This window comes from Oreochromis aureus, linkage group 16 (assembly GCF_013358895.1).
Source record: "Oreochromis aureus strain Israel breed Guangdong linkage group 16, ZZ_aureus, whole genome shotgun sequence".
NCBI lineage: Eukaryota > Metazoa > Chordata > Actinopteri > Cichliformes > Cichlidae > Oreochromis > Oreochromis aureus.
Window position 1 is genome coordinate 18,814,325 of NC_052957.1, and position 26,935 is coordinate 18,841,259.

The window sequence follows — 26,935 nt, forward strand, 5'->3', positions numbered from 1 at the left end:
GGAGGAAGTGGAAAGGAAGGCTCTTGGTTCTTTCAAAGGGAGAGTACCCAGCCACTGGTACAGATATGTAGATGACACCTGGGTCAAAATCAAGACACAAGAAGTGGAATCCTTCACTACACACATCAACACTGTGGATAAAAACCTCAAGTTCACCAGGGAAGACACTAAGGATAACCGTTTGCCTTTCCTGGACTGCGCGGTGCACATTGAAGAGAATGGCAACCTCAACATCGAAGTTTACCGGAAGCCCACACACACGGACCAGTACCTCCTCTTTGACTCCCATCACCCTCTGGAACACAAACTTGGAGTAATTAGGACCCTACACCACCGGGCAGAACATGTTCCCTCTAAGCCTGAGGGAAAAAAGAAGGAACACACACATGTAAAGGAAGCACTCAAAACATGCGGTTATCCTAACTGGTCGTTCATAAAGTCAGCAAAGAGTCACAGAAAAGAAGATCAGACACCAGCGAGGGAGGATAAGAAAGACAGATGCAACAACACTGTCATCCCCTATGTAGCCGGTGTATCAGAGAAACTCAGGAGAGTTTTCTCCAAGCACAACATCCCAGTGTACTTCAGACCCAGCAACACACTCAGACAGAAACTGGTTCACCCGAAAGACAAAACTCCAAAACACAAACTTAACAACGTGGTGTATGCTGTACAGTGCAGCGAGGAATGCCCAGACCTCTACATTGGAGAGACCAAACAGCCACTTCACAAGCGCATGGCACAACATAGAACAGCCACCTCCACAGGACAAGACTCAGCAGTCCATCTGCATCTTAAGGATAAAGGTCACTCTTTCGAGGATGCCAATGTTCACATTTTGGACAGAGAGGACAGATGGTTTGAAAGAGGAGTGAAAGAGGCCATCTATGTCCACTGTGAGCGACCATCTTTGAACAGAGGCGGTGGTTTACTGACACCAACTGTCTGCCATCTATAATCCAGTTTTGAGTTCCCTCCCAGACGCCTTAATGCCCACTCACATCCTGGGCCATCTGACCTCAGGAAATCACATGACAAGGTGGGGCCAGGTTTCACAATGAGCTCACCCGAAACCCTGGCTGATTAGGTCCCACACCCGTTTTCACACCTTGGCTCGTGTGATTAGAGGATCACCAGGGGGTCCTTTGTCCCTCATTGGGGGGATACTCCCACTGGGTTTAAATCTGGGACTCTCGGCCATTTGACCTTAGAACTGAAGAAGCTTCTCGGATGAGAGGTGAAACGTCTTCAAGCAACTTAAAGAAGTCCAGACGCTTTTCTTTGCAAATTCCTTTGACTACGATGACCTGGATGACTGAGAACCTTCACAGACATATATACAATGGTAGCACACACAGTATAATACACTATATACAATGGTAGCATACACAGTATGTGATTATGGATATGGTTGGAAATATGGAAGACATAAACTATATCGCTTGATATAGCTATTGTACCACTACTATTCCTATTTATAGACATGTACACAAAAATATGTACACACTAAATATACATATGTATACATATACATACATATATACCTGCACATGTCCATACACATGGAAGGTCCATTATGCATGAAGTGGTGACCGTGGATGTTCACAGTGTCCAGTGACTTATGACATTGTGATTGAGGAGTTATAGAGTCTAACTGCTGTTGGGATGAATGATCTGCGAAAGCGCTCCTTCCTGCACCGAGGGTGTTTCAGTCTCTGACTAAAGGAGCTGCTCAGCCCACTCACATACTCATGCAGTGGGTGATGTGGGTTGTTCATGATGGATGTCAGCTTTACTAACATCCTCCTCTCGCCAACCACCCCCACAGACTCCAGGGGACATCCCAGTACGGAGCTAGACCTCCGCACCAGTTTGTCAATCCTGCTCCTGTCCCTGTCCGTGCATCCACTCCCCGAGCAGGCCACTGCATGGAAAAGGGCAGATGCTACCACAGTGTCATAGAATGTCCTTAACAGAGTCTTGCAGACTCCGAAGGACCTCAGTCTCCTCAGCAGGTGGAGTCGACTCTGGCCCTTCTTATACAGGATGTCTGTATTTGTAGTCCAGTCCAGTTTATTGTTGAGGTGAACACCCAGGTACTTATAAGAGTCTACTATCTCAATGTCTTTCCCTTGGATGCTCACCGGTGTTGTAGGGGGTGACTTCCTCCTGAAGTCTATGATCATCTCCTTTGTCTTGCCGGCGTTGATTTGGAGTACGTTGGTCTCACACCAGCCAACAAAGTCACTGATGACCCCCCTGTACTCCTGATCATTCCCGTCTGATACGCATCCAATGATGGCTGTATCATCTGAGAACTTCTGTAGATGGCAATCGTCCGAATTATAACAGAAGTCTGAAGTGTAAAGGCTGAACAGGAAAGGTGAGAGAACCGTGCCCTGTGGTGCTCCCGTGCTGCATATTACCACCTCGGACACACAGTCATGGAGCCTCACATACTGTGGTCTGTTGGTAAGGTAGTCGATGGTCCATGCAGTCAGCTGTTTGCCTACTCCGGCTCCCTCCAGCTTCCCTCTCAGTAGTGCAGGTTGGATGGTGTTGAAAGCACTGGAGAAGTCAAAAAACATGATCCTCACAGTGCTCCCCGCCTGCTCTAGGTGAGAGAGGGATCGGTGTACCAGGTAGATGACAGCGTCATCCACCCCAATTCCAGAACGGTAGGTGAACTGCAAGGGGTCCATCACTGAGCCCACCAGTGGCCGAAGGTGGTGCAGGATGAGCCTTTCCATGGTCTTCATCAGATGAGAAGTCAAGGCAACAGGCCTGAAGTGGTTGGGCTCCCTGGGGTGTGGGATTTTTGGCACCGAACCACACAGGAAGTCTTCCACAGTTCAGGAACCCTCTCAGGCTCAGGCTCAGGTTGAAGATGTACAGGGCCACCTGACAGAGCTGGTCTGCACAGTCCCTGAGCAGTCTGGAGCAGATTCCATCCGGACCTGCTGCCTTCCTTGCCTTCGTCCTCTTGAGCTGATTTCTCACCTGATCAGCTGTGAAGTAGATGTGAGGCTGGGCTGGAGTGGGGGGTGGGGCTGGTTTTGTTGTGGGTAGCTGTGTGGATAGGGGTGAAGCAGAGAGCTCAGGTGACAATGGCATTGCACCCGGAGGGGGGGGGCGGCAACTGGAGGGGGGTTAATGGAACCTGAGGGGTGGGAGAGGTGATAAGTGGGCCATTGTCAAATCTGTTAAAAAACAGATTCAAGTCGTTAGCCCACCCCCGGCCAGCAGACACTGTGGCTCCTCCATTGTCCTGGAAGTGTCCAGAGATTTTTTTCATGTTCCTCCAGACTTCTCTGACGTTTTTCTGTTGGAGTTGGTTTTCCATCTTCCTCCTGAAGCACTCCTTGCCTTCTCAGATCTTGTATTTAAGATCCTTTTGGACTTTCTTAAGTTCCTCCTTGTCTCCCGACCAGAAAGCACTCTTCTTCTTGTTCAGCAGGGCCTTCAGTTCTGGGGTGACCCACGGTTTATTGTTTGAGAAACACTGTATCTTCTTGGTAGGCACAGTGTTCTCAACACAGAAATTAATGTAGTCCGTGATGCAGTGGGTGAGGGCGTCGATGTCCTCACCGTGAGGCTTGCAGAGTTCCTGCCAGTCTGTGCATTCAAAACAGTCTCTTAGGGCCTCAGTGCATTCCTCAGACCACACCCTTATCACCTTCTTCGCGGGGGGGTCCTTTTCACCATAGGAGTGTAAGTGGGCTGGAGAAGGACCAGGTTGTGGTCTGAGTGGCCAAGCGGGGGGAGGGGTGATGCACTGTAAGCCTGCTTTGTGTTGGCAAACAATAGATCCAGGGTTTTGCTGTCCCTTGTATGGCAGTCAACGTACTGGGAGAAGTTAGGGAGAGTGACAGATAGTCAGGCATGACTGAAGTCCCCAGAAATAATAATGAGGGACTGCGGATGTTCCATCTGCTGTACAGCTTTAAGTTGCACGTTTTGGCGCATTTGTATCAAAGGAAATTGTTGTGGAGCCTTAACTCTGCAGGGGAGACAGTAATGCATATTTATTTCTCAATAACCTGATGTGGCCCCGAGGCATATGAAATATGGATCAAATGGATTTAAAAATACAGTTTGTGGAGCCGTGATTGTAAAGTTACAGGCTTGCCCAATATTATTGGTTATGGGGAAATTCCAGTTGGTAAGGCTTTACACTGACTGCAAACCTCTAGTTGTCTATTTTGCATTTGTAAAACTATCTCAGTGTGCTGGTGTAGCTCACCAGATGGAGTAGGTTACCCATTTACTGTGTGTCATTCCAGCTTTCCTGTCTTCCCTCCATGTCCAACTCAATAAGAGTGACTTTCAGCTGTTCCCTTGTCACAAGGGGTTGCCACAGCAGGTAACTCCACATGTTTGAGCCGCCAGGGTTTTGCACCAGATGTTCTTTCTGACACAATGCTAACAGGATTTATGTCTCTGGCTGTTATCAAACCAGCAATTATAACAGTCGAGACACTGTCCTAGCTCAATAAAGACTAAAAATGAGGGGAGAAAACTGTTTTGACAAAGTTATGTGTTATATAAACATGCTTACAATGTTACAATCATGCAATACTTGGATATATTCACATCATTTTCAATTTGATGCTAATTATGAAACTATAACGCGCACCTTACATAATGGTGTGACTACGAATGACAAATCACAATATAAGAGAACATCTTACTGTTTCATATAAACAGTGATTACCACAGTATTATGCACTAAATGTTTCAGTGCAGAGGTGGTGGCTGACTGGAATGGAGTTTTTAACCTCAATAATTTGGAGAGGTTTCAGTATTTTCAGTAAGACTTGAGATGGATAAAAGCAGATGGACCTGATGGAGCCCTATGAAGCACCATGACCTGTCTTGTGTTTGTTTTGGCTATATAATGGGCCTGCAGGACATCCTGTTTGTCCAGCAGGCCCATCATCAGCATGTCAGTCCAAAGACTATCAAGTCCAAAGACATGCTGATGAAGAAAGAATTGTGAAGAGTATCTGTTTGAGATTAGAACTTCTGATTGGGTTAACCATGAACAAATCTCATGCAGCCTTTTGCCAACATTTTGCTCTTTAAAACAGTGATACAGGCTAATCAAGTGAAGTGACCACATTACAGAAAAAAGGAAATATTTTAAAATTTTATACATTTGTTCAGGCATTTTTGTACATTCCTTGACACAGACAGATGCTCTTCAGTAGGTTGGCATGGTATTAAAGGGTTTAACATCGCACAGCAAGGAGGTTTCTGGTCGAAATCCTGGCAGGTGTCACTGATTCTATATTAGCAGTGAATCTGAAATGGAGTGCTGTGTGAATGTATAAAGTTGTTGACTTGTTGATGAAAGCACTTTGAGTGATCGGTGGGACTAGAAAAGTAGATGAAATTACGATCCTACCTGTAATGCACAAAGTACATTAAAAAAAAACGACAAGCTGAAATCCATTTATTCTGAACTGAGAACAAGATCAAAGAAAGGGATGGGGAAGTCATAAAATGACAAAGGTACCTGAGCTCCTATTTCAGTGAGTGTGGGAAACGCATGCAAATCCAGCACACGCGAAGTTTCATAACACAGATTTGAATGTACAGTCTAGCTTACAATTTTAAAAGAAATGTGTTTTAGTGTTAATTAGTGTTGAATTCATATTTATAATTTTAAATTGTTGATGTTTTAGGATATAGCATTGCGTTTTTACGCATGATTACATAAAAATCAGAATGATAATAGACAATTGTTTTCATTTCCACTTTCAGTAGATCGGAATATGTTTTAAATCATTGTTTCTGATGTTTTCATGTCTTAGATAAAACAGGACATGGTGTTGTGCGGAAATAGATGTTGTTGTTTTTTTCAAAAACTTTGTAAATCCAAGAAAGTACATTCTATAGAATAGAATACAGTCTATCTGCTCTCTGAAGCCTTTATTAAAGATTAATCCATGTATTTAAAATAAAATAAAGACCTTTATTTTCTTTATAAAATAAAGAAATGACCTGTCTTTCATTTATGTCTCTGCCTTATTGCCCCTACGTTATGACCAATCCAGATCTTTTTGGCCATTGAAATATCTTTATTTTCTTTATAAAATAAAGAAATGACCTGTCTTTCATTTATGTCTCTGCCTTATTGCCCCTACGTTATGACCAATCCAGATCTTTTTGGCCATTGAAATATCTTTATAGAACTATGTTATATTTGTTAAAATCTCTGCCACCCTGTTAGCCACACCCCCCAGTTTAAATACGGACTGGCACAACAACACCGGCACGTGTATCATATTCTATAACACTAAACTTAATTTCAAGGTATGTCACCGTCGGCAGGCTTTTATTTTGGAACTCGTCAAACCGGAAGTGTTCCCGACAGCGTCCAATGCACAAATAAAGCCTTACATTTGAGTTAGGGATATTGATATTGATATTGATATTAACATGAAACATAAGCAAGGGCGATTTTAATTAACTTAAAAGTTATCTGTTCAATAGTTGTGTGTAACTCGAGTGTTTGGCCGACCGGATGCTCAGACCTCACCCCGCCCACCGCTATCGGTCTACAGAGGAAGATGGCGACGCAGATGGACCGTGGTGTTCCGTTAAGCACGGTGAGAGGAGTTTACTTATTTGTTTGGGAAGTTTTGTCCTATTTATTGGTGGACAAAATGTGTGAAGAATTGAAACAACAGTAAGACTCTGCGTCTGGGTTCAGTGAGGTTAATTCAGTCCATACAGCACACTCGCTGTGCTCAAAGCTGTATTGGCTGTTGGTACCGAGCTCTGTTGTACTGGCATTTAGTTGCCAGTCAGTTTATATTTACAACTGCTAATGAATTACAAGAGTTCTGTCATCGTTAACAGCAGTATTGTTTACTCAGAAATTAGTTCCGGTTGTGCTGTGAATTAAGGCTACTGGATAAGTTTCGTTTTCCTGGCTCACGGCTGGTTTTACAGCCCACTAACATACTGGTGATAACGGCCTGGTTGGTCTTGTTCCAGGTCGACACAGAGCCAGGACCAGTGTATTCTATATATCTCTATTTGGTAGGATGTTAAATGGCTTTTGCATAAGATTTAATGCATTTGTATTATGTTTTCCCTCTATTCACCCTCTTAAAGTCTTCCCCTGTTTATTTATTACTCTGTAGATAGTGTGTCTCTCGTGTTATCACACATGTGAAAGCAAAACAAGGGATTAAAGTTGTTTAGGTCACGTTTGTTTGACTGCGGAGCTTCTTTGCATATGTCTGTGAAGGGTTTCAGGCATCCAGGTCATCGTAGTTTCAGTCAGAGTGTGTGTCCACTAGAGCTGGGCGATATAAGATTTTTTTCATATCACCATATGTTTTTTTTCATTTCTGGCGATAACGATATATATCACGATATAAGCCAAATAACTATATTTGTAAGATTTAAATGTGCCGTTGCTCAAGAGTAAAATGTGAAATAATCTGCAGCTTGTTTTGATTTAAATATTTATTTCCCATAATAAGTTCAACAGGGTAGATGTACTTAAGGAACATAAGACTTCAGTTTCAGATAAATAAAGGCAAATATTGCAAACTACACAAAAGGCAGCCACTAAAGCGTTTAAGTTTCAAAATAAAACAAACAAAACAGACCACTAAATTGTCAATTCCACTTAGAAACAAAATTTGAATTCTAAAAATAAATCTTAGTTTGTTTTACAGAAGAACAGACAAAATTGACTAACTTTTGTCAATATCAAATAAACTGAGAACTAAAAGGAAATTCTCAATCTCTCCTTGTTGTATAGCTTAGCTTTTCAAACAGTTTTATTAACAGTTACTTTAGTCTGACAAAAGCCGAATGACGAATTAGCGCTTTCAGTCAGATTGAGCATGCACCGCTTTATTGTATTTCCAGACTTGCTTTCGGCACAATTTACAGTCCGCGCTACTGTTTTTTGTCAGACTTGAAATAGCCAAAATACCTTCACACTATGGAACTTCTGTGGCCCTTCCGTTCGACAAGCTCTCCGACATTGGAACCATCATCGGTTTTTTCTTCAGTAACCTTCGGTCACGCTCTCGGTTGATTTTTCTCTAGTCGGCAAACTAATTTCCTTCATTACCTGGGCAGCCCGGCTGCAAAAACAAATACACATGTGCGCCTTGGCACTTGTGCTGTACGTAACAAGTCGTGACACTGCGGCTGTGATTGGTTCAGAGAGATGAGGCCTATCGCAATAGTTTAATTTTTCTATCGAGAAAAAGTTATTTCGCAATACATATCGTTATCGTTTTATCGCCCAGCTCTAGTGTCCACACATTCAGACAGAAACTGGTTCATCCCAAAGACAGAACTCCTAAACACAAACTTAACAACGTAGTATACACTGTACAGTGTAGGGAGGAATGCTCAGACCTCAACTTTGGAGAGACCGAACAGCCACTTCATAAACACATGGCACAACATAGAAGAGCCACCTCGACGGGACAAGACTCGGCTGTCCATCTGCATCTAGAGGACAAAGGTCACTCCTTCGAGGACACCATTGTTCACATTTTGGACAGTGAAGACAGATGGTTTGAAAGAGAGGACCTCAACACCTTCTTTGCCTGGTTTGAGACAAGCCCCCACCAAAATACACGAGGTCAGGAGGAGACTGAGAGCGGTGAACTGAGAGCTGCTGGCCCAACTGCATCCCAGGGGCTGTGGTTAAAGCTTGCACGGTCCACCTGGCAGGGATTCTCGGAAGGGTGCTCAACCTCTCCCTGACTCATGGCACCGTTCCCACCAATCTGAAGGTCTCCACCATCATTCCGATCTCTAAAAAACCTAGTATAGACCGCCTCAATAACTACAGACCTGTAGCCCTCACGTCTGTAGTCATGAAGTTTTTGGAGCAGTGTCTCAGCACATCAGAGACTGTCTACTGCCCTTCCTTCACCCGCGCCAGTTTGCTTGCAGAGCAAATCCTTCAATCACCTCTTTTTCTAATTCTGATGTTTGGTTTGAACTTCAGCAGGTTGTTTTGACCATATTGAATTACTGCCATGTAATTAGCTGATTCATTATTTGTGTTAATAACAATTTACTCAAACATTTTTATCTGGATTTCCTGTGCTGTTGTTACATGTGGGAAACGCTTCCCCCTACTGTTCTTCCCTATTCAGAGTCTGATCTTTTCTGCAAAGATTTGCATGTATTTTCCTTAAATTGACCAGTGCAGCGCTGAACTGACCAGGTTTTGGTTTCAAAATTCCATCAAACCTTTGTTTTAAACATGGAGCATATTTTCCATGCTGTAAAAATAAATAAATAAAGTCAGCAAAGCCCCTTTTGTTGTGGTGGATGTGATATAAAATGCAACTAATTTGGGAAATTGAATTTGTTTCACTTGTAGCTTTCGCCCAAGTTTCTTCACAGCAACTCCACCAGCCACACCTGGCCCTTCAGCGCTATAGCTGAACTGATTGGTGAGTCACTGTGCTCTCATTGTATTTCCAAGTTGGTTTCTATTTCACTTCCAATTCTGAGAACAACGGCTGTAACGACACAGACAGATGATTATATAACAAAGTCAAATATTTACTTGATTGAACTGTATGTTTTGTTTCATGTAGAAAAAATACAGTAAAATAATAATAATAACACATAATATATCTTCACTATATTTCTGCATGAATCTAACTGTACGAGTCTGTTTAATGTACACTGTATCTAGCAGAAAAATAGGTCCTCTGTAAAAAAAAAAAAATAGTCTCTCCCTGCTGCTCATCTACACTGTAATTTTGACATTCATGTTTGGATTTTAAATACTCCCTAAAACTGTTTTTGACAGACAATGCCTACGACCCAGACGTCAGTGCCAAACGGTTCTGGATTGATAAAACTGTGGTCAAAGGAGAAGAATGCCTCAGCTTCATGGATAATGGAAATGGACTGAACAATGAAACGATGCATAAGATGCTCAGGTACAGATTAGGGCTGCCACAAACGATTATTTTGATAGTCGACTAGTCACCGATTATTTTTGCGATTAGTCGACTAATCAGATCATGCATCCATTGGATGTAAAACGTACAGCTTATTTCACCAGCATGCATCTGCTCTTATATAACTATCATTAGCTTACAGCTTTAAGTGTTTAAGGTATGTGCTAACTAAAATTAAAGACAAGATGATACGTTTATTAAATTTTAATGACATTTGTAGTTTGTTTGGTGGAGTTTAAAAAACTCAGCCGTCTGCTCCTTGCTATCTAAAATATAACAGGACACCGGAGTATTTTCTCGAGCATCTCACACTTCTGATAATCAGTTGTCTGCTTGATGTTTATTCAGCTGTGTAAAAACTATAACTTTAATCTCAGCCAACCCGATTTACTCAGGAACAAATAAAATACTAAAAAAAAGCCAAACAATATCATTTTTAAGTTATCTAAGTGACTTATATATCGTGTTTAACCTGAGTAGCGAAAGACAGCGGTGGGTTTGAAAACGATTTGCCGGGAGTCCGGTGTTCTCACCGGCTCTAGTGAGCCGTCAACCCCAGCTAGCTATCGAGCTGGTGGGTAACAGACGTCTCAGAAAACGTCGGAGCGCTTTTGAAAATATGTGATGTCTTGATAAACTGAGCAGATATTTGAGGTTTGCACAGCTATATTCTCGCCTGAAAATATGTTAAACGTTTATTTTGTGACCCAGAAAGAATAATAAGAGTGATATTAAAACTAACTAGCTGCCGCCATTGTTGAAAACTGAGCAGGGCGGCGCTATAATTCTGGGACACAGCTTCTTCTTCTTCGGGGTTTAACGGCAGCTGGCATCCTTGTACATGCAGTGCTGCCATCTTCTGTTTCAGTCCGTCATTACACTCTTAAATCCTACTACTTACTCCTGCGTCTTTTGGGATCTTACAAAGCTTCAAACGACGCGTCGACTATTAAATTAGTCGTCGACGATTTTAATAGTCGACGTAATCGTGACTAGTCGACTAATTGTGGCAGCCCTAGTACAGATGCAACTACAGTGTCATTTTTTGAAACTTGTGGAAAGTCAGATTTCAGAAGATTGAAATTTTTGGTTTCTATAAGCTGTAAAACCTTAAGATTTTAACATAAATTCATGCAGTGTGTGATTTGCAGAATTTTATGGTGTCATTGTGACATCATAGGGTGTCGTATTAAAAAAATTAAAAGTATGTTGTACAGCTCTCACTCTGCCTTATCATATCATGTGTTACTCAATATGGTCTCTTGACCATTTTTTTCAATGTCAAATTTGGTGCTAACAATGAAGGTCAAGGTCAAATGCTTAGCCAACCTAGGTGCTCAAGTCTCCCAAGGCCTAGTATGTTGTTGTGAAGTTTGAAGACGATCCATGATAAATTGATAACATTTGAACTGATTTCCACATTTTGTGTAACTTCACCATGACCATATTTTCAACAAAATTAAATCACCTAGAGATGCTTTTGGTATCTGCCATCACACAAAAGTTAAACATGATATCTTGAAAACTGTGGATGCTAGACTGCTAACAGACAGACAGACAGACAAATGGAACTGATTGTATACTACTTCCCTTCAGAGGGAGAATTATGGTTTGCAAAACTGGTAAAGAATTTTTGCATTTTCTCTCCTTCAGCTTCGGATACAGTGACAAGGTACCTGTGAACGGTAAAGACCCAATTGGAATCTATGGCAATGGCTTCAAGTCTGGCTCCATGCGTCTTGGCAAAGATGCTATTGTCTTCTCCAAGTCGAAGAGGAGCTTATGCGTGGGGATGCTCTCCCAGACCTACCTGAAAAAGATTGGTGCAGATCAAATAATTGTACCTATCGTTTCCTTCGAAGAGAGCGACTCAAAGAACTATATCCTTTATCTAATTAATTATTATACATCACCCATGTATTTATAACTCCAGGATCAAATGTAGTCAGCTGAATTAGAAACAGGAGCAATGCAGAAATCTCAGAGAAAAAAGGGAGGGGAAAAAAGAGATTTAAATTACTTTTAAAAAAAAATCAAAATTAGAGGCTAGATAAAAGGTGTGATAACCAAGTCATGCAACTTTGCTCTTAATATAAAAAAAAATATGTCTGTGAAGGTTCTCAGTCATCCAGGTCATCGTAGTCAAAGGAATTTGCAAAGAAAAGCGTCTGGACTTCTTTGAGTTGCTTGAAGACGTTTCACCTCTCATCCGAGAAGCTTCTTCAGTTCTCAGGTCAAATGGCCGAGAGTCCCAGATTTAAACCCAGTGGGAGTATCCCCCCAAAGAGGGACAAAGGACCCCCTGGTGATCCTCTAATCACATGCGCCCAGGTGTGAAAGTGGGTGTGGTACCTAATCAGCCAGGGTTTCGGGTGAGCTCATTGTGAAACCTGGCCCCACCTTGTCATGTGAATTCCTGAGGTCAGATGGCCCAGGAAGTGAGTGGGCGTTAAGGCGTCTGGGGAGGGAACTCAAAACTGGATTATAGTTGGCAGACAGTTGGTGTCGTAAACCACCGCCTCGCTGGTGTCTGACAGACACCAGTGAGGGAGGATAAGAAAGACAGACGCAACAACGTTGTCATCCCCTATGTAGCCGGTGTATCAGAGAAACTCAGGAGAGTTTTCTCCAAGCACGACATCCCAGTGTACTTCAGACCCAGCAACACACTCAGACAGAAACTGGTTCACCCGAAAGACAAAACTCCTAAACACAGACTGAACAACGTGGTGTATGCTGTACAGTGCAGCGAGGAATGCCCAGACCTCTACATTGGAGAGACCAAACAGCCACTTCACAAGCGCATGGCACAACATAGAACAGCCACCTCCACAGGACAAGACTCAGCAGTCCATCTGCATCTTAAGGATAAAGGTCACTTTTTCGAGGATGCCAATGTTCACATATTGGACAGAGAGGACAGATGGTTTGAAAGAGGAGTGAAAGAGGGCATCTATGTCCACTGTGAGCGACCATCTTTGAACAGAGGCGGTGGTTTACGACACCAACTGTCTGCCATCTATAATCCAGTTTTGAGTTCCCTCCCCAGACGCCTTAACACTCACATCTTGGGCCATCTGACCTCAGGAATTCACATGACAAGGTGGGGCCAGGTTTCACAATGAGCTCACCCGAAACCCTGGCTGATTAGGTCCCACAGCCGCTTTCACACCTTGGCTCATGTGATTAGAGGATCACCAGGGGGTCCTTTGTCCCTCTTTGGGGGGATACTCCCACTGGGTTTAAATCTGGGACTCTCGGCCATTTGACCTTAGAACTGAAGAAGCTTCTCGGATGAGAGGTGAAACGTCTTCAAGCAACTCAAAGAAGTCCAGATGCTTTTCTTTGCAAATTCCATAAAAAAAAATAGTTATAACTCCGATGTCATCTCTTCGTACGCCTCTGAAGTGCTTCCAGCCTTGCTGTTGTATTTATTTTATTTAGGTCTGTGGTTGTCCTGTTGTACTGGTTTACAAGTGAGGTCTTTAGAGAAGCAAAGGCTTGACCAGGACTATGCTTATTGTTGTTGGAGTTTTTATCCCCATGTTTAAAGGGTTGTGCACTGTGAATTGTTCCCAAGAGTCAGACTGTTAAAGCAGAGCTCTGGTAGTGTCTGATAGAAAAGAATTCAGGAGAAATAACCAGAACCGTGATGCATGGCACTGTGCACCTGCACTTTGTGCATAATTCTTGGATAATTCACGTGCTTGTAGAAACATGTGTCTTGATGCATGCTCAATCATCCAGGTAAGTAGATCCCAAAAGGTTGATTCTGTTCATCTGGACGTAGCATTTTCAGTGGGAGAACAGTTGCAGAAACACCTTTTGCAGCAATAACACGAAGTATTTGTTTTCTGTATAGTTCTGCGTTAAGACACCTGAATGTTTCAGACGGGCCAAATCTTCTGCTTTTATAGAAGTGTTCACACATGCCAATCATCATTTAATTGAATTCATTCGATTAGCAGCACCTAATCGTGAACGAACTTTCTTCTTCACATGGTTGTATGAATGGAGTCGGGCCAAATGTTATCAAGTAGAATTTGATTTATTTGAAGAATGGAGTAGGAGAAAATCTAAACTGTTAAGGTCGAACGGGGCGATCGTGGCTCAAGAGTTGGCAGTTCGTCTTGTAATCGGGAAGGTTGCCTGTTTGAGCCCCGTTTCCGACAGTCTCGGTCGTTGTGTCCTTGGGCAAGACACTTCACCCGTTGCCTACTGGTGGTGGTCAGAGGGCCCGGTGGCGCCAGTGTCCGGCAGCCTCGCCTCTGTCAGTGGCTACAATGTAGCTTGCCATCACCAGTGTGTGAATGGGTGGATGACTGAATGTAGTGTAAAGCGCTTTGGGGTCCATAGGGACTAAGTAAAGCGTTATACAAATACAGGCCATTTACCAAGGTTTACTGATAACAAGTCTCAGCTACAAACCTAGCATGTGAGGTATGCTGCTATGGTTTTCATGAGATTAAAATGTCATTGAGAAGGGTATTTTTTTGGAGTCATACTTCCCTTTTTCATATGTTTTCCATGTGATTGTCCTCAACTTCTCCTTTACTCTGTGTAAGAGAGGACCAGAAAGCCAGTCTGCAGGCCATTCTGCAGTATTCCCCTTTCCACACAGAAGAAGAGCTACTCACAGAGATTAATGCAATTACTTTGCCGGGATCCACGTGGAAAACTGGCACACGGATCATCATCTGGAATCTCCGCAGGTCTGTCTGTGGTCCACACAGGAATAAAGGGTCATATGTGATTTCAGAGGCTGTGCTGTTGCAGTTAAGAATATGTTCTCAATGCTGTGATAATAAAAAGCTGTCATTATCAATAAGATTAAAAAAAAATTAACATCAACATCATCATTCCTACAAGAATCAAAACCACCAGCTTACTTGTTTGCCTGATAAAAAGGTGATAGTTTACAGATCTGAAAGCTGTGTTTGCACGACAAAGAGGGCAAATTAACTGGATGTCAACTGCACACCATTTGTTGAAATGCACTCCATACCGTTAGATTTACCTTGAGGATGTGGCATGATTTTCAAAAAGAAAATTCTTCTTACTTTCATATCAACAGTAGTCCAAAACGTCCAAAACCAATAACTCAGTTATATTGGTCTTCCCTATACCAAAACTGTTAAACTACTTGTTCAGGCTGTTTATAGAGCGAGGTGAATGCCTTCCCAACTCAGTATTTGTATTTTTGAAATATGTATCCTTGTATCCTAACTGTCTTCTGGACGAATAACCAATAACCTAAACTGTGTTTTGTTTTGGGGGGTTTTGCCAGAACATCAACTGGAACAACAGAGTTTGATTTTGAGACGGATCGGTACGACATCCGAATTCCATCTGAGGTTTACAATCCCGAGAATGACGCTAGTGTCCAGCGTCAGCGTCCAGACAAGATCACGTCACACATCCCCGAGAGCACGTACTCGCTTCGGGTAAGCAGCATAAATGTGCATGCCCTGAAATAATCCATTAGCACTTGGCGCTAAAATTGGAAAGCCTCTTTGTCCTCAACATAAATATGCATCCAAAACTGAGTTCAACAGTTTTGGATTCTAATCACGGTCCAGTCCAGAGGGCAACTTCTGGTTAGATCCACAGGTTTAGGGTTTTTTTGGAAAGTGACACAATTTTTGTAAGTTTACCTCTGTGCACCTACACAGTAAAATTAAACAGCAGAAAATCAAAAAATCAAATAATCAATATGTGATTGAATCTCAGACTTTCAACTTTAATTCGAGGGATTAAACAAAAGCTTTGCATTAACTGTTAAAGAATTGCAGCCATTTTTATACAGTCCCCCACCTGAGCCCCCAGGGCCAGATTAATATATTTTTGAAGCAGAGAGCAGAGAGTATAGCCCAGCAGACTTCACAGTTTATCCTAGTACTTCTATCAGCAGTCACATCATCAATAAACAATAGTGTCCCGGTTCCACTGGCAGCCATACATGCCCATACCATAACATTGCCTCCACCATGTTTCAGAGATGATGGAGTATTCTTCAGGTCATAAGCTGTTTTTCTCCTTTTCCAAACTTTTGTTTTACTGTAATTCTGGTACATGTTAATCTAGGTTACATTTTTCTAAAAAACATTTCCAGAAATGAGCAACCTCTGCTGTGACTGTGAATCTGCTTGTCAAATTACATTAGAATCCCTAAAATGGAAGAGCGTGGATAAAAATGGCTATAATTCCTAAACGGCAAGTGCAATACTTCTGTTAAACCCCTGGCAAAGCTGAAAGTCCCATGCATCGCTTGAATCACATATTGATTGTTTGATTTTTTTTATTTGATTTTTTTTTGAGTCCACTGTAATGGTGTACAGAGGGAACACTATGTCATTGTGCAAAAACTAATGGACCCAACTAGGGGTGGGTTTTGATTATTGATTTTCCGATTAAAATGGATTCTAGCTTGAATAACTTGATATTGATTCATTAAGATCCTGAATTGATTTTAAAATATAAATTTATTTTGCCCGAAACGCCAGAATCTCAAGTTACACCTCGCAAAATTTCGACAACCACCAAACAGCTAAAACAGTAAATGAGAGTAGGTACATGGATTCTGCACAAAGACGTAAACACAAAGTGCACACCCGCCGATGCATCAGAATCAGTGAGATGTTGGCTTTATCACCCAAAATGGACAACCGACACAATGTCGGGGCTGAAAGCCAGCAGCTCACAGATTCTGATGCGTCGGCGGGTCTGCGCTTTGTGTTTACATCTTTTTTTGGACTAGACTCTGAAGCTGCAGGCTTCATCACTCTCAAACCAAAATTCATCAACCAGCAGCAAAAGAAGATCCAAACTACGCTTCACATTTTGCTCCACATAAACCTCGTCATGATTTCCCTCTTACTTTTTCTGTTTTGCTTCCACCACGATAAAATCACACTACATGCACAGCTGTCTCTCTCTCTCTCTCTCTCTCTCTCTCAGGAACAGTTTCCCATCTAAAAATCTCTGTTTTCTGCATTATTCGCTTGCTTTGTTACCCATCAGTCTCGTTGTGTACAGCAATGTCAGCCGCTGTTTTTTTGTTTGTTTTTTAAATTGAACTGACTTCCGACAAGTAAGCCTCATTTCTGCTGTTCAATACTGAAGAAATTTAAATGTTGTAAAATTATGCGAAATTGCAAAATGCTTAGCTGTGTCTCTAATTAAACCTCTGTAACTTTGCTCTGCTTCACTTTAGCAGCATCAGGTAATGTTCATATGCTGATTCATGGTTTCATGGTGTATATATACATATTATGTAGATAGAGAGAGAGAGAGAGAGATCCATGCATGTTCATAGATGTTTTATTCTTTTATTGAGCGAGAAGGACGGGTGAAGCAGTTTATAAGCTGAAATATTACAGGCAGATATTGCATTAAGGAGGTCTGTAAAATAGTCATACCTAATCATGGTTTTTAGAGATATTTCCCCCAATTTATGTGCGTTCAGCTCCACCCTAGTTTGATACTTACTTTGATTATGTTAATTCTCTGTTCTTTATCCCTTTATCTGTGGGTGGGTGTAGGCATTTTCCGCTATTCTGTACCTGACGCCTCGGATGCAGATCATAATTCGAGGTCAAAAGGTGAAATCTCAGCTCATCGCTAAGAGCCTGGCCTGGATCACAAAGGATTACTATAAGCCTACTTTCCTGGTATCCTTTTTGCACTGGTTTTCTACAACTGTATAATTTTGGTGATATATGTTTATACTGCTGCTTTTGAGTTTTCCTTAAATTGTATGCTAGAACGAAAAAGTTCGTATTACTTTTGGCTATAACACCAAAAGTAAAGACCAGTGTGGCATAATGATGTATCACAAGAACCGGCTCATTAAAGCTTACGAACGTGTCGGCTGTCAGCTTAAGGTCAGTTTCTACTGTTCAAGTGAGGTTTTTTTTAATCATGTGTTTTCACATGTAGAATGATGTAGCTGTTATCATTTACTAAAACTTTGCCTCCTTCAGGCCAACAACAACGGTGCTGGAGTCATTGGAGTCATAGAATGTAACTTTTTGGATCCTACTCACAACAAACAGAGTTTTATGGAGAATGACAAGTACAGGTAACAGCATTCCTGATTACATTCTGATACATCTTGAAGGCTCAATTGAGGTCATAATGAGGTTTGGCTGTGTGAGCCACAAGAAGTGATGTCTGTCTGATGCAAACTTTCTTGGCACAGGAAAACCATGACTAATTTGGCGAAGAAACTTGATGATTACTGGAAAGAAATGTGCTTCAGAAAGAAGAAAGAAAATCCAACTAGCAACATACTACCAGAAGATATCGAGTTAGTACACTTCGCAGCGACTGGCATCAGGTTTTCATTCATTCAAATTTGTGTTTGCATATGTGTTTAACCTTGCTGGTTTGTCTTTAGGAAGCGACCAGATCAAAACTGGGTACGCTGTGATAACTGTCTACAATGGCGTAAACTTCCTGATGGCATTGACATCAACAAGCTGCCAGAGAAATGGTTCTGCCAAATGAACCCTGATCCTCATTTCAGGTAATCAGATTATTATCAGTTTACCATGACTCTGTTCCAGAAAGCAGGTTCAACAAATTCTGACTCTAACCATAAGTTTTAGTTCCAACAAAGCCTGATCAGAGTTATTTCAATCAGCTCTGAGTATGTTTACTTAGAGTTGAGCATATAAGTGAGTAGTGGAAATAAAGCCTTCATCAATGGTGCTTTGATACCAGGATGCACCATGGCAACGGGCAAATAAAAAGTCGACCCCCATTTTAATCCAGTGTTTGAGAAACATAAATGCGTGTCAATGGGGATCATGAGTTTTAATAAATAACATGAGGTGAGAAAAGAGTCATTTTAATCTTCGTTCACTTAGTCTTTCAAAAGTTCCTTAATAGATAAAAATGAATTTAATGTCTGATTTTTAAATCCAATTATCCAGCTGTAACCTGACAGGGACAAAATGCAGGTTAAACAGATAAGATGCAGGTTACTCGTGGACCTATAATATTGTTTTGACACAGTTAATACTCTCTCAGCTTATTTTAAAATGTTGCTCAACAGCATATAATGACATTTCAACAAATTTCAACATAAAATGTAGTCAGAACAAAAAGGAAAGATGCTTTTGTTTTTGATAAAGCTGATACCGAAGGGCGGATCAGGTCATCCTGAACTCTACTTTAGTTATACTGCATTAGCCTAGGCTGCTGGGAGGCTGCTCCCCGTTATGCATGATGCGTGAGGAGTGTTTCCTCTTCATTATTGTAGGGTCTTTGCCTTACAGTATAAAGCACCTTGTGGTGACTGTTGTTGTATTTATATAAATAACATTTAATTATCTGAAGAGTGCTTCTAAGAAAGTGACTTCAATATATGTTACATTCAGTTTTAGCATCTTAAAGTCACTTCAACTTTATCTTAACTCAGATCTTCACATCTCAATGCGAAATGCCCACTGTGGGTCACCTGTGACCCATTACAACCTGAAAAATGATCATTGATCAGTGTGTTTAAGCTTGCTACAATAACATAAATTAAATGTTTCAGTGAAGAGGAACTAGCTGACAGCCTGACATCCTAATTCTCTCACAAGTGTGTCCACAGAGTGGACTAATTAAGTGGGTGGACTTTAGGTGTTATTTTGAATTAAGAATTAATCTGCAGTGATCAAGTGCAGTTTATTGATGTCTGAGTAATTATAAAAGCACTCGTGGAATATAACAAAGTCATACTGAACTGGGACTTCGTGTTTATAAAGGGTTTAACTTGTGCAAATTAATGCTCTGTCATATGTGCTTGGACATTGGCTGTCTGAATAAGGAAATGAAGCAGGTATAGCAGGAGGGGAGGAGTCAGAGAGAAACTCAAATTTGTTGAAGAAAACAAGTCATAAAGGTGTTTAGAGTTCAAGATCAGAACAGAAAATCCACAGTCTCCCTCATTTAAATTTAAATTGATGTTTATTTGAAAGTGATAACTTTGTAGTAGAAAAATCTGCCCTTGTGTTCTTGACCATGGACATACAATCAAAAGAAGTGGCTGTGTAACTGGATTAACATATCTATATACATAATCTGTATAATTAACAATGCACTTAATCTGCTTTTATGAAGTATATTTGCAAGAGAAGCTTTAAAGTTTTGAAGAGGTATGCTTGAAAAATGCAAAACGATCAGTTCTCCCTCCATTTAATAGAGGCTTGTAACACATGTGAACGCAATAGTTGCATTGAGACACCCCATCACATAGAAGAATCTTCATATCCAGTTAGTGTTGTTTGGATGTGAGGGAGGCGTGGATGAAAGTATCTTTTCCATTCTCAAGAAAGCAACAGACATGATACTGGTTACTGGTTGGTTTGAAAAATGAGCAACTCCACTTTCAGACATTTAAATAATTATAACATGACAATCAAGGGCTTGGTATCAATTAAAAGAACTGAAAAATTTCTGAATTATTTAGCAAATTGTACTTTTCTGGTTATCCAGAAACTGAGATATGGAAGGGTTTTTGTAGATATGAGAAGCAGGGAGCACCATCTTCTGTTTGTATAGCACCAGTTCTAAACTCTTGTCTGAACATGGAACTGTTTAGGGGAAGGGTGCATTGATGTCACATCTGGATACATTTTGGATTGCTTTTCAAAGTAATTTTTAATTTTCTAAAGTTAAGTGTATTGTATTTGATGTGTTTTGTGTGGGGTTTTTTTCTTTTTTCTTTTTTTTGGATAATTCTATATCATCAGTGTGACCCCCTCCCCCCCACAGAAGAATGCAAAAATGATACTAATTGAGACTCATATATTTAAATTACTCATTTTTTTTTCTTCAGAAGGTTCAATAAACACTCCATTATCTAATAAAATTGAGTTTTCTGGCCATTATTACATGGTGAAGGCTTTAAGGATTAAAAATACTTCTGTGCATGACATGGCAGCCAGTCTAGGGGACGACATGGACATGTGACAGGTTGTGACACCACCTCCTATTTTTGGTGACACTGGTAAACATACAGGACTGACAAAGCCTTCCCAAAGGTTCCGACAGGATGTATTAGTGTCACAGATGACAACATTTGGAAGTTCAGACTTCTTTCTGAGTGGAGAAAGACACACAGATGAATCAGGCACCAAGTGGTTTGTCAGGGTGTCTTGGTGGGTGTTAACAGGTTAATTTCTTTCCAACCAATTTGTCTGTATCCCATGGCAGTGTTGAAATATTGCAACAGTCTCTTCACTTCAATGCTCAATTGCACTTACAGGAGCTGCCAGGTACCAGAGGAACCAGAAGACTCTGATGATGACCAGCCTTCGTATTGCAAGACCTACAAACTGCAGTGAGTCACAGTGACAGAAGTTTAAATTAATATTTATAAGAAATCTGAACGAAAATCTTAACTGATCATAAAAGAGATGACCTGTGTGATTTATTTGTTACAGGGAGAGAGAGGAAAAGAAACAGGAAAGGGAAAGACAGAAGGTAAGGATGCATCATTTGCTATGAATCATGTCTTTTTTTTTTTCGCTGATATTTTTGTATTTTGTTATTTTAATAAAGGAACCGATTTGTGATCCTGTGTGCATTTGTGGAGGATCGAGGCAACAAAGAAAAGTTATGTCTATCTAAACTTGCCAAACAAAATTTGGCTCTCAGAGAGCGGCAGGGAGACCTGAAACAGCAGCTGCATCAAACAGTGTGTTTCCCATTTGTCACTTTGAGGCCAGCAGTGAAGGGCTAATGGTAGAATCATCATATTAGACTAAAACAAATCGAAGCTTAGCACAAAAAGTAAGGAAATATTTGTTTGATAAATATTAATAATAATAATAATATCATTATTATTATTATTATTATTGTTATTATTATAGACTAGTGTCAGAAGGCAAAACCTAGCACCTCTTCCAAATTGAAGGCTGGTTTCCATGAATTGGGGGATGTTACAGGCAAGCCACGAAGTGGGCATCCCAAGAAGATGATACCACAAGAAAACCTTTTCCTCAGGAACTCTAAACAGGTTTCTACAGATATGCAGTCACGGTTTGCAGGACGATATGGCCAACAGCTTTCTACCCAGAGTGCACACAGCCAATCTCCAGTCTCACTGGGCTGCCAAGAAGCCTGCCATGACTGTCGTTCACCATCAGGCCTTTTTGTTCCCATGTGCACTGGAACCTGAACATGTGGAGGAATGTTATGTTCAGCGATGAGTCCATATTCTTCCTACAGCAGTTGGATCATAGGGTGAAAGTGTGGAGAAGACACAGAGAACGCTATGCTGATTGCAGCACTGATAGGGTAACAACTATTGGAGGTGGAGGCAGTGTGGTAGTATGAGGCGGCATCTCCCTCACTGGAAAACATGGCTCATCATCATGGACTCAGTCTCAGTGCAGAGAGATAGCGAGATAAAACAACCAGTGGCAATCCCATATCTCCACAGTCTCGGACTGAACCAAGATGACAACATGACTCCCTACAGAGTGGAGTTTATCAGAGACTACCTCTGGAATATGAAAGTGGAGAAAATTGAATGGCTTGCCTGCATTCCTGACCTCAAACCCACTGAACAGTTGTGGGATCAGCTTGGACTTAAATGGCACCATTTAAGGGAAAGGTGTAAGACTTATTGACAAGACAAATTGTTACAACAAAGAAATAATCAACCAAATACAAGTTTCCTTACTTTTTTCTTAAGTTTAGATTCAGTTTAGTCTAATATGATTATTAATGTTCACAATCTTTTTTTTTTATTGACAGATTGTCCACCAATCCCCTTCCACTCCCACTACTTTGAGGAGCTGTTCATTACAAGAGGGTGCTACAAGGCCTGAATCCTCACCGCTGATGTCTTCCACCATTTCTCAAGCTGGTGAGAAATTTTTCTCTTTGAGTGTGAGTGGGGAAAAAACACTTTACAAATACATTTTAATTTCTCATTCTTTCTCTTTAGCCTGCAGCCCTTCTCGTAATGATGGTCTTCCAGTTATTACTAGCGTATGCTCATTGTCAGCAGGCTTACTGTCAAAAGGCGCATTGTCAACCCCGAGGTATGGTTTTGTGTTGTTTGGCAGCTTAAATATGTGTTGTGGGACAGTAACACTGGCCGTTAACTCTGTTTTTTGTGCTCTGCAGAGTAAAAAGGAAACTGCCTGTTACTCCACAGAACACACCAAAAAGATCTCGGATAAATGGCTTCCATAGGAGCACCTCGGAAACAGCCCCATCAGTAGATGTGACCCCACTGAGCTCCCCTTCTATGAATGTTGATAGTCATAATGATGATACCGACGATGAAATTGTCATCTTGGAGACTGCTAGTACCCCCAAGCCAAAACAGAACCTCTATGATTTAAAAAAAGTGAAGAAAGAGGAAGAGCAAATTGACAATAATGTCAGCGTGCTGTTGGAGTGTAGCGATGATGCTGCTGTGGATGTCCCCTCAGACACAAATGCTGCAGGAGCAAGCTCTGCAGGGTCTGCAGCTGTGGAAACCAGTTCCTCCCCAGCGCCCCTTCCACAGCTGTCAAGCGCCACTACCCAGACAGAAGCACCTATGGTGAAGCAAGAAGGCGAGGACCAAAAGCAAGATGATAATAATATTAATAAGGGTGGTGAAGAACAGACTTCGAATATGGATAACTGCAACGTTCAGCAAAGAAAATTTAAGCAGGAGAGCAGTGGAGACGGTCAGAGTGAGAATCAGGGACAGCAGACCTTGCAGAATGGCGTGAACCATGATCTAGAAAGGGAAGGAAGTCCTAGACCTTCCTGTTCAACTATTGGTGACAACAGATATAGTCCACTTACCTACCCCAATATCTCTGAGGTACAGCAACAACAAGACCAGCTGCTTGAGCTCATGCAGGAGACCGCTCAGGAGAGAGACTCTTTAAAAGAACAGGTCCAGAAACTTACCTCACAAGTGAAAGACCTGGAGAAAAAACTGAAGGAGATGACGCCGGTCAGCGTAAAGAAGGAGTGTTGTCACCAAGCCAGCCAGACAGAAGAAACAGGAGGGCAGAAGGACTACAAAAGTCTGTTCGAAAAGGCCAAACAGAAAGTCAGTGAATTGATTAAAGACAAGGAGGCTTTAATAGCAGAATCTGATACCAAGGCCAATCTGAGTGCTGATAAAAATGTGGAAAATGATGATGAGATTGCGCTGCAAGTTGACGCTCTAGTCCGGAAACTGGATCAAAGAACGAAGGAGACAGAAGAGCTGCGCTCACGGGTCAGTGACACTGTGTAGGGCTGTCTTTGTTTAAAAAAATAATAGTAAAAGTGATGACAAACAGCTTTTCTCACATTCAGTTGAACTAATTTGAGCCTTAAATGCCCTGAACTAAACAAGCTTTTTACCTCTGCCTAGCTTATGTTTCTGGTAGCGCTGACGTAGGAACGTGCATGTCACTCCGTCTGTAAACACAAAAAGTTGGAAATGGTCATGTCAAATTTGACCTCTATAGAGGTCAAATAGATTGATCTGAAGGTCAACATGATAAATGATGGTATACAGAGCTGTTACAACCATGTTTCTTACTGCCATTGTTTGTATTGACAACATACTGTTTAGGTAACATACTTTTCCCTTAAAAGTAAATACTCCTCAGACAGTGAGCTGCCCTGGGGGAGGTTTGCACTTTCTGAGTGCTTCTTGTTAATGCTTTTATTTATTTATTTATTTATTTATGTTACATCTGGCGGCAGCTGGCTGATGTTGTCATGTGCCTTAATTGGTGTTCTGATAAAAGCACATGCTATGAGGTATACCTTACATCTACTTCTCAATCCAACTGTATAAGGAAAAATATCCCAAATAGCCCACTGTTATGCACTTTTTTAAATATATTTCTCCTTTCGTTTTATTGATATTGACCTTCGTACCTTCCCTCTTCCTCTCCCTCTAATTCTGCACCACCAGCTGGACCTTGTGGAGGAGGACAAGGCAAACCTGGCAGCCCAGTGCGAAGAGCTCCAGTTAAGCTTAGAGCACCAAAGGGAAAAAGCACAAAGTCTTCCAACAACCAGTGAATCTTCAATTCAGACACATCCAGAGGAGGAAGGAGGGGCAGCTGTTTCTGGCACACATTCAAACTCGGATGCATCCAGAAGGTTGGACTGCTGGGAGATCACTCCTCGTGGTTTTGATGTACCCCTCTTTGATAAAGCAATTTGTGAAAGCAGCCTCACTGTTTCTCTCCTTTCTGTTTCCCCTTAGTTTGGTAGAGCTTCGGCAGAACGTCGGGCGCCTTCTTCTCCTCCACGTGCCTGCACTGGACCTGGCACAAGTGAATTTCGAGTGCAGTGTAATTGATGAGATCCTAGACCAGTTTCTCTCTAATAATAATTCTGACACCCCTGTGTTAATGTTTGGGGCAACAAATGACTAAACAAAAGTCATCACATCGCTCCACCTGTAAATGTTTTGTAAGGAGACCCGTGAGTGGGATATTAACTTAATTTAAGGTGTGTTACAGATGCTTACAAATTTTTATTTTTAGGTTACTTAAACTAGCTTTTTGTTTTTTTTAAGAAACAGAAAGCAAAAGCAGCTGTAGATATTAATTGCTACCAAGTTTCTCAGTAAAATCAAGGAAGTACCAGTTTGTCAGTAGTGTTGCCAGCTATTAATACTTTTGTGTTTGATTTTTCTCTTGTTTTTGTTTTAAATAATATGTTGCACATTTTGTATTATTATGTCTTACCAAATATATTTTTATATTGCCTATTTATATTTGTTGATTACTGCTCTGTGGCGAGGTGTGGTTTGTGGCTTAGCTGCAGGAGAGGGGTGGCCGGCACAGCTGAGGTCCATTACAGTAACCATGACTTCAGTAGCTGTCCGGTCCTGGAAGAGCGGTGGAAGGTTTGGAGAGGAGAGGAAAGCGCACAGCCACACAGGTGTATATTTGTGTGTGTAGGAGCAAAATAAAAATGAGTTTGCCAGAACAACCTGCAAAGGCATCAAGTCCTTATGTCACAAGCTCTATGAGACTTTGGTAGTCTTCTCAAAATCACAACACAAGTCTGCCACAGAAGTCCGTCATCACAAACTTGGGCACGTTGATATTAAATAGAGCGGACATTTGTCATCGCAGCAAGCGTTTCATTATAGTAATGAGGTGTGTGATGTGGGACACAAGGAGCAAGGTCTTCAGACTTGGTTGATTGTTTCAAACTCAAATGTTTTGGCAGCGTAGGTGGCAATCAAGGCATTAACCTTAGGTACCCTGGTTTTACATTTCACTTTTGGGCAATAATTCAAGTTTCACTTTGGTAAAGAGCTCAGTCTGACCAGTGGCAGCAGCATGAACTTCCAGGTCTGAATATACTGATGAATTAAACGGGATCATTTTGTTTTAAAAACATCTGCTTTGTATTTCAAAATATTTTTTGAAGCGACTCTCAGGTGATAAAATAACCAATGTGGGAGTCGCATTTCCATTTTCCATGACATTTTACAGAAAAAAATGAAAAGCATCAACCACACGGTTTTACATGTTGTACTTTAACCTGCACATCACAGGCTTGAAAAGAATGTTTTTTTCTAAAATGTACTCGATTTTCAACTTTAAGACTCGTGATTTAACTAAAATCCTCATTGCAAAACTGTTAGCTGTTTTATTTTCTTTAAGTTAACTTGACTTAAATGTTTCACAGTTGCAGTGGACTGCTGATAACTGATATTTAAAAATTAAATATTCTGTCAATAACAACCACAGTTATAAAATTATGTTCTACCTATTTTTTAATAAATAATTCTAAATAATGGTCTAATTGCTACCGTTTTTTTCCATTGTCATCATGATTTTTACTATGATAATTATGAAGTGAAAATCTGATATCATGACTGCCCTTTTTCTTTGAACATTGTCTGTTTTTCTAGTACTTGTACTTGACTATTTTCAAAGGAATTTTTATTAAGCCACTTACAGACCTTTGAATCATTCAAGGCTAATAAAAAATTGACC

General features: G+C 41.2%; 1 protein-coding gene across 1 annotated transcript; it reads left to right on the forward strand.

Annotated features, from left to right (window-relative positions):
• Nucleotides 1-6,417: 6,417 nt before the first annotated feature.
• morc3a (MORC family CW-type zinc finger 3a) lies at nucleotides 6,418-25,913 on the forward strand. The gene is made up of 18 exons (XM_031758769.2): nucleotides 6,418-6,614; nucleotides 9,377-9,449; nucleotides 9,815-9,947; nucleotides 11,622-11,848; nucleotides 14,524-14,680; nucleotides 15,256-15,412; nucleotides 17,510-17,638; nucleotides 17,732-17,851; nucleotides 17,951-18,048; nucleotides 18,169-18,276; nucleotides 18,367-18,495; nucleotides 21,226-21,300; nucleotides 21,404-21,443; nucleotides 22,722-22,833; nucleotides 22,915-23,011; nucleotides 23,097-24,195; nucleotides 24,886-25,076; nucleotides 25,183-25,913. Exons 1-18 carry the CDS (start codon nucleotides 6,576-6,578, stop codon nucleotides 25,352-25,354), a joined length of 3,156 nt encoding a protein of 1,051 aa, XP_031614629.1. The 5' UTR covers nucleotides 6,418-6,575; the 3' UTR covers nucleotides 25,355-25,913.
• The last annotated feature ends 1,022 nt before the right edge of the window (nucleotides 25,914-26,935 follow it).